At 28.1% G+C, this 19,573-nt stretch overlaps 1 protein-coding gene across 1 annotated transcript in view; it reads left to right on the top strand.

Annotated features, from left to right (window-relative positions):
- Positions 1-12,368, top strand: part of LOC135924003 (ubiquitin-like modifier-activating enzyme 1) — a 31,923-nt gene extending 19,555 nt beyond the window's left edge. Inside the window, exons 12-27 of the mRNA XM_065459046.1 lie at positions 494-577; positions 742-924; positions 1,606-1,771; positions 3,431-3,513; positions 3,867-4,004; positions 4,286-4,493; positions 4,600-4,763; positions 4,884-5,030; positions 5,619-5,693; positions 8,150-8,363; positions 8,596-8,774; positions 8,972-9,058; positions 9,215-9,319; positions 9,365-9,448; positions 9,833-9,933; positions 11,599-12,368. Of these exons, the coding sequence (XP_065315118.1) occupies positions 494-577; positions 742-924; positions 1,606-1,771; positions 3,431-3,513; positions 3,867-4,004; positions 4,286-4,493; positions 4,600-4,763; positions 4,884-5,030; positions 5,619-5,693; positions 8,150-8,363; positions 8,596-8,774; positions 8,972-9,058; positions 9,215-9,319; positions 9,365-9,448; positions 9,833-9,933; positions 11,599-11,899 (2,319 nt within the window). The 3' untranslated portion in view covers positions 11,900-12,368. The remainder of the gene's footprint in view (positions 1-493; positions 578-741; positions 925-1,605; positions 1,772-3,430; positions 3,514-3,866; positions 4,005-4,285; positions 4,494-4,599; positions 4,764-4,883; positions 5,031-5,618; positions 5,694-8,149; positions 8,364-8,595; positions 8,775-8,971; positions 9,059-9,214; positions 9,320-9,364; positions 9,449-9,832; positions 9,934-11,598) is intronic.
- Positions 12,369-19,573: the final 7,205 nt, after the last annotated feature.

Raw genomic sequence — 19,573 nt, 5'->3', positions numbered from 1 at the left:
CACAAAAATATTGCTTAAAGGCTCAAGATTTTGCTAATAGATATCTAGACCTTTGTGCCATCTATGAGAAAAATCTTCAGGCTTGAATAATATTTTTCTCTGTAAAATATTGAGTTAGCCGTTTTTAAAAATCAACTCAAATTGAGCTGTTTATAATTTTACTTCAGCAACGAATTGAGACCAAGCCGAGACTTAATAGTCCTTGGTAGGCTGCATTAGTTAGGGTTGATCAAGACAGAACCACTCCACGATCCGAAAATTAAAAAAAAAGGAAGTTTGTCGACTGTATTTAGATCCCAGATCGAGCTTAGAAACCGCATTGGAATTTAGTTTTTATCCGTCAAAATTGGTTGGGAATTCAATTTGGTTTCTAAACTATCTCCAATGCAGATTTTCAGATTGTTAAATAGTCAGAATGGATCCCATCTTAATTAGCCAGCTGATTATATTATTATTTAATTATTTTTAATTGTGAAAAATAATATATAATTAGGGAAATTACGCTCGATACCATAGCCAGATGATTATATTTGGTAAAGAATTTCAAGATAAACTAGCTGCTCAAAAATGCTTTTTGGTGACAAAATTTTTTAAAAAAAATAAATTATACTTTACAGAATTTTATTTCAAACTTTTACTGACATTTTAACGACAAGTGCTACCATATTTGTTAAATTTAAATTAGCATTTTCAACTTATATAAATTAATAGGATTTTTTTTTAATTTAATCGTTATCAAAGGTCGGAGCTGGCGCCATAGGCTGCGAACTGCTGAAATTGTTCGCGATGATAGGTTTGGCCTGTCCCGATAAAATCAATCCCAATCCTCTGACAGCCAAAGGAGGCCTCGTGATAACGGACATGGACATAATAGAAAAATCAAACTTAAATCGGCAGTTTCTATTTCGGCCTTGGGATGTCAATGTAAGTGCATTATACCATATCACCTTAATTTTTGGGTAGAAAAATAGCAAATTTTTAGCTATAAGTTACATTTTTTTAATGGGTAGATAACTAACCCATCTTTGGCCATGTAAGAATTAGTGGTAATGCTAGGTAATGGGATGGTTAAATTTTTTTATAATATTTTAAGCGGGGAGCGAGAGAGGAAGTTAATTTTAATATTTTTAGGGCTAATTAAGCAAACTTATATTTATAAGATTTATTCCTTTATCACGATATTCTTTATTTTATCGGTTTAAAAATTGAATAAATAAAGATGCAAATCAAAAAAAATTTTCATCGACGATGTTTATAAATATGAAGGCTGGTGAAAAACATAAGCGGGTAAGCATTTTAGTTTTAAAAAAACTGTATATTTTAGACCTCAAATAAAATAGCCTTGTAAATTATGATGCCTGAAATTGAGAAATTTCAGTCCAAATTGTTTGTACTAACTTGTGGCTATTGCTTGACATAAATAAGCTGTAAAAATGTATAAGTTTTTATCGTTTACGTTGAATGCAAAGCTACAAACCTTGTTACTGCCCTATCCTTGTTATTAAAACTAGTTGTAATAAGTTTTAGATAATTGCGATGGGGGGAGCGGGGTAATAAAAAGTGGAATTTTTTATAATTTATTCATATATATACCATGTTTTCTAGCGCTTGAAAAGTGAGGTGGCTTGTGCCGCCGCCAAATTAATGAATTCCAATTTCAACCTGAAACCTCACGAAAACAGGGTCGGGCCGGAGACGGAAAAAGTTTACGATGACGATTTTTTCAAATCGCTCACCATCGTAGTGAACGCTTTGGATAACGTGGATGCGAGTTAGTACTATTTTTTTTTGGTTGTTGATTATTTTAAACATTTTATTTGTTTTTGGATCTAATTTTCTGTTGATCCTGTCGATAAGAAACTTACCCAGAAAATTATTATAACGCCATTCCCTGTACAAATAGGGAAAAATATTTTAAAAAAATGCACATGATTATATAGTATTAACTAGATTATGGGTTTTTTTTAATAAAAAATGGTCTTATAAAATTGCTTAAACACAATTTAGGGACTTTAAAATAATTAATAGATGGTATTATTATTCTTAAAGTCCACCCTTTAACCCTCTATCATTATGCTAATACCAATAAAAGTGAAAATTTTGCATTTTGCTACACTCCCATATTTCAATTTATAGATCTTGTTTGAAACTTTACCAAGATTAGACAAAACGTCAGTATTTGGATACCCCCCCCCCCAGTATTCCATTGTAGTTTCCATTCATTGGTTGTTAAATTTGAACGATCTTTCAGGTTTAAAAGGTAGGATCAGAAGTGTGCAAGAGTTAAAGCTTGATTGCATCGTTTAGAAAATGATGATTTATCAGCATGTATGGTGTTGATAAACTTCTACAAATTCTTTCAACCATAAGAATTTTAAATTGGGCTAATTCTTAATCGGTCGAGAAATAACAATAGCTAATTTTAATTTGAAGAAAATTAAATTTCATTTGGCATTTTTATTTGAAAAAAATATCGAATTACAACATATCATTATTTAATTTTTCAACATTTCCTGACTTTTTAAAGTCTTTACTTGCAAGATAATTTGAATTTTTAAATCATGATTTTTGCCAACCCGATTTAACAACACTTTTTTAGGAGATTGTTTGACAATTTCTACTTTAATATTTTTCATTGTGATTTGATTCCAAAAGAAGATTTTATCACAGTTGGGCAAGAAACTTTGTAAAAAAAGAATATTATTAAAAATATTCTAAAAGATTCAAGATTTTAAAAAACTTGTATCTTTTGCTATGTAATAGTATCTTAAATACAATAAATTTACTTTTTATAAAATGATTATTACCTATTAAATTAGATTAGTTAAGTGTATAAAATAACATATTTTTAAAAGAAATTATTTATGAAGAACATAACATAAAGTATGGAATCAAAGAATAGATTCATTTATTTTTATATATAAATATTTAACTGTTAGTTTTATTTTATTAATTTTTTTAAAAATATTTTATCATTAAGCCTTTGCATTTTCTGAGTGTTTAACATTGTGCCCAAACTGAGCAAGAGCAACCTTTCAACTGAAGATTCTTATAGAAAATATAGCAACTATTTTACCCTTTACAATCATTTTAAAAATGATTCATTTTTTTAAATCCTTATTTTTTTAATTTTTAAAATTGTTTAAAAATTGTTTTGCTTTTTTTTCGTCGTTTTGTTTTGGGTTTTTTATATTTCTAGACATTATAACTCATAAACTATCGGGATAAATTCAAAATGATCTTGCACAGATTATACTTTGCCTAAAATGCGTAAACTGTTTCTAAAGATCTAGATCAAAATATCTGTTGGATTTTAAGTAGGAAACGTATTTTATTAAAAGTCTGGAATAGCCTCACTCATACTTTCGAAGGTTGAAATACATATAACATTTAATTTTTTTTTAAAATAAAATAATATTCAACAACGAAGGGATTTACATGGATAGAAGATGCGTATACTACAGAAAACCACTTTTGGAGTCTGGTACATTAGGCACAAAAGGAAATACTCAAGTTTTATTTTCTAGCACATTATTAATTATTATCAATAATTTTATCTTTCAAGTTCATTGGGAAGGGTGGGGAGGGGGGATTAGCGCTATGAGAAAATCGAATTGGGCATTTGATATGGAGAAAATCGCATGAAAAATTAAGTTTTAACATTTGCTATCTCCTAGTAATCAAGCTAGTATTTTTTTTAATTAGCTCATAATATAATTTTTACACATTATTTTGTATGCCCAAAAAAATGTATTCTCTCGATCAGCTGTTAAGATTGTATAATACCTACTGATATGAAGTTTTTGTATTCTTTTAATCCTTATTCTTCCTTTTCATGAATAATAATCCCGTACGAAAATAAAAAGGTAATTCTTCCTGACTTAACCGAAAGTTATTCTTCCTCTCACGACCCGCCAGAAAAGTCAATACCAATATGCACCCTCAAAAATTTTCCCAACCAAATTGAACACTGTTTGCAATGGGCTAGAGATTTATTCGAAGGTTAAAATTTAATTTTTTTTTTAAAAAAAAGTCCTTTTAAGTCGGTATTTGAGTATGTAAAAAACTTTCTTTCTTTCTTTCTTTCTTTCTTTCTTTCTTTCTTTCTTTCTTTCTTTCTTTCTTTCTTTCTTTCTTTCTTTCTTTCTTTCTTTCTTTCTTTCTTTCTTTCTTTCTTTCTTTCTTTCTTTCTTTCTTTCTTTCTTTCTTTCTTTCTTTCTTTCTTTCTTTCTTTCTTTCTTTCTTTCTTTCTTTCTTTCTTTCTTTCTTTCTTTCTTTCTTTCTTTCTTTCTTTCTTTCTTTCTTTCTTTCTTTCTTTCTTTCTTTCTTTCTTTCTTTCTTTTTCTCTTCTCTTCTCTTCTCTTCTCTTAAGAAAGAAAGAAAGAAAGAAAGAAATCACGACCCGCCAGAAAAGTCAATACCAATATGCACCCTCAAAAATTTTCCCAACCAAATTGAACACTGTTTGCAATGGGCTAGAGATTTATTCGAAGGTTAAAATTTAATTTTTTTTTTAAAAAAAAGTCCTTTTAAGTCGGTATTTGAGTATGTAAAAAATGGGTTTTTTTTTTAAATTAAGGCTTATTTTAATTTATTAAGGTTATTTCAAACAAGGACCGGCCACGGTTCAGCAATACATAGCCAATAATTCACTCGTAAATCCAGTGGGCAATAGCAATAACCAAAACAATCCAAATAATCAGAGTAACCTGACGGGAATTTTAAATAGTGGCGGAGGACAAGGGACTAATCTCAACCAAAACGTAAATTTCGCGATTAAAATCCATTAAGATCATATTTAAACCTTCAAATTTTTTTTAATCATAACAAATTACATCCATAATTATGTATAAATTATATTATTTTTTTTATCTAATATATAGATGGAAACATTACTGACCATTAAATATGGTTTGATGGACGAAAAATGTACCTCGGTACAAGATGCCGTTTTATGGGCTCGTAAAAGATTCGATGAGTTATTTAATAACAATATACAACAACTTCTATTTAATTTCCCACCCGATCAAGTAATCATATTTACGTTATAGTAATTTCTTGGATAGTTCCCCTGTTTTCATTGGCTGAATTTCGCTTTTCCTTAGAGACCTCTTATTAATAAAAAAATGATTCTTCTAATTCGACCTGCACCATTGTTTACTATAACCCTGCGTCGGATCTATATTTTTTTAAAGGTTAGACCTGAAAAGGAAAGAAGTTTTTTTTCCGGACAATATAACTGTTTTAAAAATCAAAGAAAGAAAATTAATAGTTCATCTTTTTCTTTTAGAAAATAATTTATTTAATAACGTCCATAAATGTCAAATTACAAATCGACAGATACAACAACAACAACCTAATAATTTTTTGTCATATGTCCTATGCCCCATCCGAAATTATATTTTTAAAAATAGGTCTTAATTTTTTAATTTGAACTGTTTAAAAAGAAAGACACATTAATTTTTTTTACGAAGTTTTTTTTAAATCTCGATAAATAAAATCTTGGGATCTTAAAATGTCAGCGCTCCTTTTTTTGTACTGTTTTTTTTAGTTTATCTAAATATTTGAGATCAATAAAGTTTACCCATCATATAAATTTTTAATATTTTAAACTCTAGATCACTAGTTCAGGTGCGCCATTTTGGTCTGGGCCCAAACGATGCCCTAGATTTATCAAATTCGATTCCACAAATGTAAGGCCATTATTTCATATATTTTTTTAATGTATTGATTCTCATAACATCCTACTAGAATATAAACTCATTATCAGCGACTCCTTTACCACTTTAGACGTTACCTATAAAACTTTTTTATCTGGCGTTTAATGTTTATTTTAAGCGTACAGAAAGATTAATATAAATTTAAATGACAATTCGGGTCTGGGTTTCGAACTTCGATCCCTTCAAGATCTTTTTTAGAATTTTTTGTCAAAATGAAATATTTTTTGAGGATCCGAAGCAAAGACTTTTTTTGCTTTCCTGTTTTAGCCAATAAATTTGAGTTTCGGAACGCGTGCCTAAAAACTGGTCCATTTTTTTTAATAATTTGAAATTACTCTATTTAAATTATCAACTCCAACCATATTTTTATCTTATTTCAAGATACAATATGAACGTACCATAATATAACTTTTTTTGACCATCCCCGACAAAATCAATTGGTTCTGATTGATAAATATTAGAGGTCATGTATACTGGTCTATTATCGAACCATTTGGTGATGCAGATGTCACTGTCTGACATTACATCGATTGAACCGCGTCCCTCCTTACTCAGAGATAGGTCATTTGAGAATACTACTTCCGTAAAAAGTCGATTTACCTTTAACAGGCCAGGTCCTGACGTTTCTTAAGGCATTCATTGTTAACTATTGAAATATCTCTCGAAATATATGGAAGTATTAAGTGGAGTATCACATACAAACTATTCTACTCGATTTTATCAAGAGTTGGGTGTAGAATATATTCAGTAGAACTTTCCTTCCTTTATCATAAAATCTAAAAAAATGCCTCTTGTCGTATTTATTCGAATATTAGTTATATGCCTTTATAGTTTGATAAATTAGTTCCCTAAAATATTTTGTCAAAATATTCTAATGACAAGTGTTTGGAATATGCTTAACATCCTCGCGCTTTGACATATCCGCGAATCGAGAAATAAAATATAATAGATCAATCTTATATACACATAAATTAACTCTGTAGTATATACCTTTCGTCGAAGAAATGGCAAAGGAAGATTAACTTCATCATCTTTCGAATCTCTTGCTGAATATTAAAATCTATAGCATAAAATGTATATGTTAGCTTCAAATATGTTATTTTTTCAACTTTAAATCATTTTTTTTGAGCGCGTTTTTTTAAATTTAAAGATCTGATTTTACCGGAAATACATTTCATCATGTTTGGAATACCTATCTCATGAATTGACAATTTTATTGTTAACCTTTGAAGTCATTTATAATTTGTATTTAAAATTTATGGAAAATCTAATATAAATTTTATAAAAAATTTATGGAAAATCTAATATAAATTTTATAAAATTCAAAAGTTAATGTGGCAAATTGTCTGAAATTTATAGTGTAAGTATTTCAAACATGATGGAATACATTTTCGGTAAAATCAGATTTTTAAATTTATAAAAAAACGCGCTCAAAATGTGATTTAAAGTTGAAAGTAACACATTAACGCAACATTAAAAGATCTGAAATATCATATTGGATACTTTAATAAAAATGTAAATAAAGTCGATTAACCAATCATAGCTTAATTTTTTTAATTTGGGTAAAAAAATTTGATTCGCCATATGATTTAGCTAAATATTGTTATAATAAATTTTTATAAAATTCTTATATATAAAAAAATTCATATATTATATATTTTTTATGATTATATAATTATTTAATATCATAGTTTATATGCCAGGAGTGAATGGGATATTTATATCTTATAATACTTATTTTTACCTTGTGAAGGTTGTCATTAAGTGCTTTGAATGTTTAAATTTGAATATGGGACTCACAAAATATATTAGCTTTTAAAATAAATTTCCCTTGTAAAAAAAGAGTATATTTTGTTTCAAGGCTCGCATAAAAATCTTATTATTTTTATGAGAATTGGTTTGCATTTTTCCGATCCAAATTTCCTTTCCAACTTTGCACCCTACACCATTAATCATTCCTCCCCCTCCCCCCCCCCCAATATTCCATTTTCTTCCTTGTAATTCTAAAGTATAACAGCCGGGAGGCTGAAATTTTGCCCAAATATACGTTACAAGAACCCCTAGTTTGTTTACTAAATTTATTAAAAATCTAAATTTTCCGAAAATAATTTTTTTTGGTAGATTGTAAATGGAATGCACCCATTATCTGATTATATGAAAAAGTTTAAGAATTTATAAGAATAATTAAATAGCAATCTGGGAAAAAAGTAAACTTAATTTGACTTGGTAGTAGTTTCGATGAAGCAAACGTTTAGATAGATACCACTTGATATTAACAATATCGGTGCCCTCATAAGTAATTATTTCTTGAATATTTCAGCTATTAATACAATCTAATGATTATATTACCTTCTTTATAATTTCCAAATAAGCCATCATAAATGCATAAATTTTTTTTTATTTTCTTCCCTTCCCCTATCATAATTCAGCCCACTCATTTAGAATTCGTCAAGGCGGCCACCGCCTTACGCTGCTTTAACTACGGCGTACCATTCAAGCCACACGCTTCCAACATAGCCACCTTAGCCGATCAAGTTTCTCTCCCCGAATTTTCACCTAAATCGGGCGTAAAAATTTCCACTAACGACGCCGACGCGGCCGCAGGTAATCAAGGATATAACACAATGGACGCGACCACCGCTAGTATAACTAAATTATATAAACAATAAGATTTGGATCATAGTAATTTTTTTGTTACTATTTTAGAATTATTACCTTGTTATTAGAGCGAATTGACTAATGAAAATTTTTGGATTATGTTCTCAGATTATTAGAGAATATTTATTTAAAATGTTTAGAAACTCATGGGTTAGGGTCATCACCTCGAAATATTTTTTTTACATCTGTATTTTTAAACATGATTTATTTTCAAAAGCCCTAGAAGCACTAAAAAACAGTCTTCCTACTCCCCAAATATTGAGCTCCCTCGGGTTAACCCAGCATCCTATAGATTTTGAAAAAGACAACGACTCTAACCATCATATGGATTTCATAGTCGCCGCTTCCAATCTAAGGGCCGCTAATTACGGTATTGCCCCCGCTAATAGATTAAAGGTTTAACTTTCAGATTTAGTTTAAATCTTGCATGTTTATCAATTACTTTTAATTTATCTTATTTATATTTTCTATCAGTTGATATGCCTTATTAAAATGTACTTTAGATATTGAAGTTTAAGGAATTTTAATACTTTCACAACAAATTACTCTGTATATAAATAGCAATTTATTTATAATAATTATTCATAAATCAGAGCAAACTTATAGCTGGTAAAATAATTCCGGCCATCGCCACATCCACCGCAGTTGTAGCTGGTTTAGTATGCCTTGAATTATACAAAGTAATTTTTAAACTCTTAAAAAAAAATATTTATTTGTCCAGGAATTTTGATAATTTTGTAAATTTTATATTATTCAAAAATTAAATTTATTTTAACACTCAACTATGAATGGAATGATCAAAGGAAATTAATTATTTACCTAATCAATTTTAACAGATAGTTCAAGGGAAAACGAAACTAGAGGATTATAAAAACGGATTTTTTAACCTGGCCTTACCTTATATGGAATTTTCGGAACCTTTAGCTCCACCAAAAATGAAAGTTAAATATTATATGAGATTTATTTGATCATTTCATTTTTTTTAGTATTACGATACAGAATTTACGCTATGGGACAGAATTGAAGTTCAAGGGGACATAACACTCGAAAATTTTTTGAAATATTTCTTGGTAAATTATTTATTTTTTTTCAAAAAATAATAGCCTTACATTTTTACGCATCTAAATTTAAAAAAGGAAGATTTAGATTTATCCAATTCTTTCAAACGAATATTTCATAGTCATCGATTAAATGTTTCTGTCACTAAATAATGTATTCTTCATATTCATAATGTGTTAGCCGAATGTGAATAACGGACTATTCAAAACAAATAGCGAATTCAATTCTTAATATTTATTAGAAATAATATCCAAAAAGCAAATATATTGGATATAAAGGCATAATAAATCTCATTTTTGTGCTGCTGATTTAAAAAAAAAAATTAAATGTGTGTCTCATTTATTTATCTTGATTGTTATGTGTTGTTATAAAATATGCATATTTTTTGTTTACAGGTAAATTACAAATTAGAAATTACGATGCTATCTCACGGTGTGTCTATGCTTTATTCCTTTTTCACTTCACCCGAGAAAAAGAAGGAGCGGCTAACCATGAAGTAACTTTTAACACTTTTTTTTGCAAAACTAAAATTGTTAATTTATCTTTTTTGACTCATATTTTATGATAATCTTAATCTTTATAACTTTTTATGCTGAAACTTTTTTTTAACCAACAATTACAAAAACGGATCGCACATCCCTCGACAAATATTGCAGATAGAAATTCTGAAACCCTATTTCCCAACCTCATAGGATTTTCCATCCTATGTTTATCATTCTTTTCACGGATCTTGGATTAAAAAATTATCATTTTATTTTATTTCTAGAAGATACTATAATTATGTAATTATACAATATTAGGGCCATAATTTATTTTAAACAATTTTATAGTTTAAAATTTGAATATCTATCTTAACTTAACAATTAATGAAACCGACAGCTTAATGAAATATGAAAAAATTATTATATCGTAACCATCTTATCAATTTTAATAAAGTTACAAACAAGATTTGACTCATAAAATTTTAGATGGCATTTATAAATAAATGAGTCGACCTGAATAGTGATTGTCACAGGAGAATTTAACTCAGGACTAGTATTGTTAAAAAACCTAGATTTAGCCTATTTTAGAAAAGCAATTAAATCAAGATTTTGGTCATTTAAGTGTCAGGATTTCGCATGCAGGACAAATATAAAACAATTATTCAGGTTTAGATTTCATTACTTGTCAATTTCTGGGGAAAGAGTATTTTCTTCATTAATGCTTTATTTAAACTTAGAAATAGTTTGAGCCAAATTTATTCAAATTCCAAATCATACTAAATATTTGTTGATATTTCAATTTTTATATTTGAAAAAATTATGGAAAATCCTATGAAGTTGAGAAACAGGAATTTCAGGGTTTCTAACTTAGTATTTGTTGAGGGATTCGAAATTATATTTTATTTATAAAGAACATTACAAATATTGACTTGTTATTTATTATAAATATAATTTTTACTTACATAATATAAGGGACCTGGAGTGAACCGATATAATAATTTTTAAAAGGAGTAAAAATAACCTTTATAAATGAGGTTAAACTAGTTTTAACTTTTCGACCAATATAAAATAAATAATTTTCCTTCATTTACCACTCGTTTTAATGCACCAATCCATTTTATAATTATTAAATTATCGAAATATTTGTTTAATATTCCATAAGGTATGTATATTAATTTTTTCACTATGAATTAAATTGATCCACAATCTTTTAACTGCTTCTTATAGTACTAGATCTATTTTAATATACAAAATATCTAAATAATCAATTTTTTAGACATTTGATTTAGTTGCATTTAATTAATTTAAGTATAATATCACCACCTACCTGCGAGTAGTTTGACAGGGCGATTATTCCCATATAAATTTCAAAATGACCAAAATTTTATATATCATAGAATTTATGGATTTGAGTATATTTTTAAAGCATTAGTAATGTTATAGACTTTATTATGAAAAATAGATTTTATGTTGATTGTTGCAAGTATTTGCGAAGTTATTCAAATCTGTTTTTTTAATATTATTTCCTAGATGTGAGCTTTTGTAAATCTTTAAACTAATAATATCCATATGATGCGACTTTACAAATTGATGGGGAATTCTAATTAGTTTATATCATAATCTTAGAATATTTGTTTTCTCTGATCTCATATTTTTTTAACTATATTTTTACTTATTAGAATGACAGAACTTGTCCGGAAAATAAGCAAAAAAAAGATAGACCCCTGGGTGAAGGCCCTCATATTCGAACTATGTTGCAACGATTCTTCCGGGGTGGACATCGAAATACCTTACATCCAATACATTTTACCCGTTTCTTTTCATTGTCACATCGGCAGCAATAGTCAACCGATTGATATCAATATATCGTCCAATCCTTCTCTGAGTGCCGAAAATGCTAATAAAGTTATATCGTCCAAGGCTATGACTGTCAATAAGAGTGGATCGCAGAAAGAGAAGAAAAAGATCATGAACGCGTGATTATCAGGGAATTTTAAATTATCCCCTTTTTTCATTAATGTTTTTTTTATTGATTGACTTTCTTTTATAGCGAATGTTAAAAAAAATTGTCTTTTCTTAGCCGTTTTAAAACGATTTTTTAAATATAACTCGGTCTCAAATGAATACAAATGGTTTATATATTTATTTTTAGATTATACCTGCGTATTTATATTTTAAAGTTTTTTTTTATATTTGAATTTGAATCTAAACTCTCATAAAGTTTATGTCCGTTAGTTAAATTGATCATTCCCTCTTGATTGCTGTTTCAAGATTTTTCTTTAATACTTTAAAATTTCGCTAACTTTAATCTTTAAAATCATTCATTTAGAAAATTTTTTATATTTATTTCACTAAAATTATTATTTTTATATTATAGTCATGAAAACGCGGCAAAAAAATATATAACTATAAAATGTTAACATGAAAACTAATCAAATCTAATTTATTAATCTCAATATTATTATTCATTTTTTTCGGTGGGTTTGAATTCGCTAAAACTAATTATTTTTTTTTAAATGTCAATAAATATTTTTTAAATGAATAATATATATTTTATAGAGATATTCATAGTTTTGTGATTTATTAAAAACAAAACATTGTGATTATAAAATATAGCTATTAAAACTACAAGTGTTTTCTATTTCAGATGTCGACTATTTTTTGTAGGTAGGGAAATTTATGATCTGAGGCATCTAAAAAATTATAATAAAAAAAATATATTTTTAGCAATTTTAAAAAAAAATCTGCGTTAACGTAACCTCTAATTTTTAATGACTTGGGTTATATTATAAAATAACATTAGTTTTAATTTCTAAATATTGTTAGTAGCTTATTAAGTATTTTTCTAAATGGAGAAGTTTTCAAGAAAATTCTGCCGTCAGATCCCACTTTAGAATTTAATGGTTAATAAAATCTAAACTTAATACAATTTTTTATATTTGAGACAATACAATATAAAAAAAAAATTTAAATTAATCTTAATTGAACATATTTTTTGCAATTTAAATGAGAAAAGATCCAAAATTTTGACCCAAATCATGGAAATATTTTTGGGATCCACACCTCCCAATCTCATTGTAAAACGTTGTAAGTTTATTCGGCTTACTGGTCTAATTCAAATATATAACAAAGACCCTAGATTAGGTCAAAATTTTTGGGATTTAGTTCTAAATCGCTATGATTGAGGGTTCATTATATTTTTTTTAAATCTCTAAATATAAATGTTTAAGAAATCTTCTCTAGAAAACTCGATTTGGAATATATATTAATATGGTAAACAATTCATGTAAATTATAACTTGCCATTGCCACATATAATATTTAACATATCAAATATTATTATTTTTTAAACTTTGATTACGAAACTTGAGCTGATTTTATTTCTTATCGGATCATTGATGTTCCCTTTTAAATAAATACATATTTTTTAAATGTATTAAGAATTTAGGTGAGTTCAAAGTTGACACTCTTGATTAGCGGAAGACACTAAGGCTATTTCTAGACAGTACGTTTTTCCAAAATGGTTTTAGATAATGTTATCAGCAATTTTTTTTAGTTCCTATAAAGGTATAAAAAATTAGAGATTCTTTTACAGCAACACAGAGTAAAATCGATAAATAAAAACTAGTAAAAAAAATGACAATATTTTTATCAGCTCTAGGAACTCTCCCCAGTCGGCGGCTGCTTTGTTGGCTCATTTAAGCTTGTTCTCTATACTTTCGACTAACTCTGGTTGCGCTGGTTTTCTGCTCCCGAGTTGTCGAATTAATTTTTTTATATAGTATATGGATACCCATTAAGGCGGCATTTAATTGTTAGTAAAAAATCAATCAGTTTGCTTTATATTTGTGATTAAATGGGGATTAGAATTATTTTTTTAAATATTTTTTACTGAAATACCTCAAAACCCGCTTAAACGTTTTTTTTGGAAATGGCCTAAGAGGGTAAAAAATATATTCTATGCGTGAGCTCATATAATTTGGATGATTTTTTTGGTTACTTCTTATTTCCATAAGGTTTTCCTGATTGGCTAAAATTCGAAATAGTGGCCAATGTTTTTTAAGTGATGAAATTATAAAATAGGATTAAATCGAATTTATTTTGAAAAGAAAAAAAAATTGATTTTTTTATAAAAATTACTTTTATATTCGTTGGTAACGCAATTATTCGACCTGTTTTCATTTCTTAATGTTACTAGCGCATTGTTATTTATCATTTTCTCGTAATTATTATACTTGTCGTTAATAGAAGAGGTGTGACTTTTCATGGAAACATTGGGTCTCGCTGATAAAAGGTTCAAACTAAAATATAATAAAGTTTAAAGAAAGAAAGAAATATAAATTTTATAATTCTTTCTTTCTACCTTTAAAACGAGCTTGCTTGATTGTTGGAGTGCTTTACCATATGTTTTTTTATTAAAATCGACTTTTAAAAGTTGTTTAAATGATTATTTTTGCTACCAATTATTAAGCCAAAAAAGGATAAATTTTGGGGTTCAATTAGTGTTGTTAAACGGCTCGTTTCGATTTTTCAAAACGGCTAACTCAATATTTTAGCCAGAAAAATATTGCTTAAGCCTCGAGATTTTGATAATATATGTCTAAACCTTTGCTCCTTCGATGAGCAAAATCTTCAGGCTTGCGTAATATTTTTCTGGATAAAATATTGAGTTAGCCCTTTTTAAAAATCGGCTCAAAACGAGCCGTTTAACAACACTAGGTTCAATATTATTAAAACCTATTCTTATTTGACACCCCTCCCTAATAGCAAAAAATAAGTTTTCAAAAATATATTCATTGACAAAAAAGAGATAATTTCAATTACTTGAAATGCCATGAAAGGTTGCATTTTAAAATCTTTATTACTCTAAAAGGGAGTTACGCTTCATTTATATTAAGTGCGATTTACTCAAGCGATGCGAAATTAATCGCTGCGTAATTTTTAAAAGCAAATACTGAGGAAAATAATGAAATCGTGAAATATAGGTTTCAAAAAATATCATAGCTTGTGATAAATCAGCGGTGATTTCGCTATAGATAATTTCCGCATCACTTGAGAAAATCGTGTGAAGATATTAAATATTTTGACCCCAGTTATTTTTTAAAAAAAACGGGATAGATGGGCTCCCAATATGTTGGACTATAGCTGGACGCTCGCCTTTAATTTTCAAAATGTTTCACAAATTTAAATATCGTCACTCAAGCATACATTAAAATTTTTATTTAAATTACAATAAATTCTCAAAATATATAAAATTGGGATCGGTTCTTATTTGTCTTTTATAACGAACAGCTGACAATTTCCCTTTTCCATTGGTATAGTTAACTTAATTATATTTTTCCTTGCAAAATTAAGGGCCATATTTCACGAATTTTCTATCAAGGTTTTTTAAAAAAAATTTAATTAAAGACTTTAATTGGTTTGACACTTGATAATACCGTGGATGATAATCTGGGGTATATAGTGTCAATACCATTTTTCCTGGTAAATCCAAGAATCAATCTTGGTGCATTTCAATTTTTTTTCCCTAGCGGCACAATTTTGTCAGTATATGATTTTTTGATGATAAATTTATAAAATTTTATCATTTGGCCCTTTTTGGTTAGTGTTGATAAACGGCTAGATTTTTTTAAAACTAACTCAATATATTATCCAAAAATATTAAGCAAGCCTGGAGATTAGGCTCATAGATGGCAGAAAGCTTTGAAGATCTATAATATTATTTGGGCTAAAGTCTAAATTTAAAATTGAGCCATTTAGCAGCACTTATTTGGGGTGTTAACCAAACCGCATTTAATGATCAGATTTGTTTACCATAGGCGATTGCCCTGCTATAGTCTAATATAGAACCCATCTATCCCATTTTTGAAGAAAAAAATATTGAGGGTCTTTTGGGTAGTGTTGTTAAACTACCTATCTTTAGGCAATTATAAAGCACTTTTAGCCATGTTTTAAATCAAAAATATTCCAATCAATCTTCAAGTTGAGACTCAACTTAGAGGCTTAATTCAATTATTCATGGCTAAAAGCTTGACTAAGCCACAATCGAGATTGTCAAAGTTAGGTAATTTAAAACGCTACTTTTGGGGTTATTTCTTATCAAAATGGAATTCTAAAAAAATGTAGAAGATGTTAAGTTTCATAAATTTTTTAAATTATATGTTTTATAAAGAGAGAGTCGTTTTTTTTGAACCACCGGGTATATAAAGAATTTGCAAGATTTTAATAATTACGAACAGATCTAAAAATATCCGGTCGGTGCCCAAAAAATTTTTCAAAAAAAATCCGGCCAGATTTAACATTTTAATCTGTTCCGGGTTTGAAGGTAAAAATATTTTCAAATTCGAACCGACCCTAAATATTTAACATCTGCAGGTCTTCAAGATATAAATAAAGTAAAAATTCCATATAACTGTTAAATCTTAATATTTTTAACTATCATCCACTTTTTTCTATATGTCGAGTAGAGCACTCCAATAGTCATACCATGGAATCCACACCCACCCTTCCCCTCAATTTTAAAAATGAGTTTTCGGTAAATTGTGAATTTATTTAGTTTAATATATATAATAATTTCAATTTTAAAATAAATAAATAATTATACAAACATATAGATTGCACAAAACGACTACAAATTTTGTTTAAGTTGGGATAGGGGGGAGGGCAATAAGATATATTAAAATTTGTATGCAGTGTATCCGATCCCTAATTCCTTGAATAATGTAATAACTACCTGTTCATACCATCCCTCATTTGATCTTTCATAGGGGTAATTGCGCAATATTTTTTGACATTATCGGGGTTATTGTATCCGGTATTCGTATTCTGTAATGGAGTGCGCTGAATGGTTGTATTTGAACCGTTAGAATACTTGGAACTACGATTGTCCCGATTGCTATTGTTATCCAAGTTAAAACTATTATTTAAAGAGCCATTTCTTCCTCCACTACTCAGCATTCGTTTTAGCCCGGCACTGTCTTTGACTGTAGTAGAAACTCCACAAAATGGCGACTCATTCTGGACCCTATTCATTGGTGTGGCGTCTGATTATAAAAAGATTAGTATAAATTTATACATATATGGGGAAGGGGCGTAAAAGCCGAATCCGATTTCACCGATATCTGATATCGACCCTGTCAATTCGATTTTTGATGATGATATTTATGAGTCGGGGGAGGGTGCTGATGATAATGGATGGAATATATAGTAATAAAATATATTACAAAAGAATCCAATTTTTAGATAAAAAATTTTCACACCCGCATAATTAAAACAAAAATGGCAGCCAATACCCGATGCTGAGTCATTGACATATAATAATACCTAGACTGACGATTCATTCATTAAAAAGGTACATCAATGAAAACAACTGGGTAGACCATTTTAATTACCCATATCATTATTAAAAAATTTTAACGAGAGGCCAATTTATTCCTTTGACGCAAACTTTATTAAAAGAATTGGCTGCTCATCGAGATAATAAGGAAGCAAGCTATGAATTTAATAGTAGTTTTTAACATGAGAATAATTACTACATGGGTTGCCAAAATGGCAGGTCCAGCTGATTTGCATTCAACGATTTAAATGCATTATTATGAATGCATTGTCAGTCTAGGTATTATTGAGTATAAGTTTTAAAAAAAATAATAATGATTAGTTGAATTTTATTTTACTACATATTTTTAAATATATATATTTAAATCTAAACTTAATCAAAATTATATATTATTACGTGTAAATGAATTGTTCTGGTCGTTATTGTCTGTCGGGCTTTTTGTCGAACCCTTAATTTAAATAATGATATATATTTAGCAGAGTTGTTAAAAGATACTTTTTAAATGGATTTAGATACAGATACCACTTTTTTATATCTAGATATACTTGTATCTAGATCCTTTAACAACTCTGATATTTAATTAAATATTGACGGTTTTTGATTAAAAAAAACAATCATGATTTTTATTATACTATGCGATCGTAGGGCAGAGCTAGAATCTTTAAGATCTGAGATTCTTTATTATAGCTCTCATTATTATTTTTTTCAAAGACATTAATTTTGCCGTAATCCCATTCATGAAATTTTGGTTTTAAAAAACGAATTTTAAAATCAAAATCGATTACAAATTTGATCACAGATCCATTGGGAATTTCTAGGGTAAGGTACCACACACACCCGGGATACGATTCAAAATCAAGTCTTTAGAATGATTTATCTGCGATCCCTTGAAATCCTTCTCCTTTTATAAATAATGAGAAATTACAGCATCCCAAAATTTTAAAAATTATGTTAATAATGCAAAAAGTAAATTTTATATCTTTCCCTCTTCTATTTATTAATCGTGTAATATGCATAAGGAAAATTTATTTTATAGCAAGCAAACATAATCCTGGTTAGTGGTTGTTTATAAGCCCGATTGGGGGCGATTTTTAAAAACCGCCCAAGTTAAGGTTATAACCAAAATAATTTTATGTAAACCAATAGACTTTTGGTCATAGATAGGGCAGAAAAATTTGGGCATCTATTTGCCAAATCGCGAGTGGCCTGAATCTTAAACTAGCCTTTTATGAGCACTAATCCAGTGATAAGATTTTTAAAATTTTAATTTTATCATTTATTTTCTTTAAATTTTTTTTTTTTAAAAAAACAAAAATAAAATATGTTTTAAATATTAGCGACTATAGCACCATAATTCAAGATTATACATCAAATAATAGTTTTCTTTAAAACTTAAATATTTTATAATATAGGCCAATCCTTATCGGGGATTTTTTTCCCCCGGTGAGACTTTGCAACAACTAATAAATATTACTCTTTGAAAAAGAATCTATAATTATGCTTATATTTTTACTTGACGTTCATTGGTCGAAATCTGACGAGATTTCCTATATTAAAATATTCCCATATATTTGAAATATAAATCTTAAAATATTATTATACCTTAAATGTTCGATATATTGCCCCTGTATAAAATATAAAACAAAAAATTATTTTAGGATTTTTTAAAATAAAAGAATTTCTCTCTTCTTTCTTTCTTTCTTTCTTTCTTTCTTTATTATTTATAAAATGATAGGTTAATATTTTGGATTTATTAAAAAAGCCCGGTTTAGGTCGATTTTTAAAATTGACCGGATTAAGATTTTAGCAAAAATATTATGTATGAGTCTGGAGATTTTGCCCTCATAAATGGAAGAAAGGCTTGGATCTTTATTTGCCAAATAAGAGGCTTACATATATAAAATCCATCCGAATCGGGATTTTTTAAAAAAAAATTAGGTTATATTACTAAAATAATTTAAATGTGTACATTTTTACCATATGATTTATCTTTTCTTTCAATTTTCTGTTCTCTTCTTCCAACTTTTCTACTATCGCTACATATTCCCTCAATTTTTCTCGTGACGATATTAATATTTGATCACTGCAACCTTCATTTGCCTATATTCATGTATAAAAAAAAATATATTATAAGTATTACTTTAAAGATAGGTGGCTTTTATCATCATTTAAGTGGGGTATTTATTATGCGTTGAGCTGAAGGGAGTGTTTTCTTCCTCTCTAGCGATGCCAATGGACTCGATAAACAAAATCAACTTAGATTTTTAATCCCTTCTTTTTGTAAAGGATTTCAAAATAATCGGGATTCAAAGTTGAAAC

Source organism: Gordionus sp. m RMFG-2023, chromosome 2 (assembly GCF_954871325.1).
Source record: "Gordionus sp. m RMFG-2023 chromosome 2, tfGorSpeb1-WG-v2, whole genome shotgun sequence".
Classification (NCBI taxonomy): domain Eukaryota; kingdom Metazoa; phylum Nematomorpha; class Gordioida; order Chordodea; family Parachordodidae; genus Gordionus; species Gordionus sp. m RMFG-2023.
This window is presented reverse-complemented; position numbering and strand designations above follow the sequence as displayed.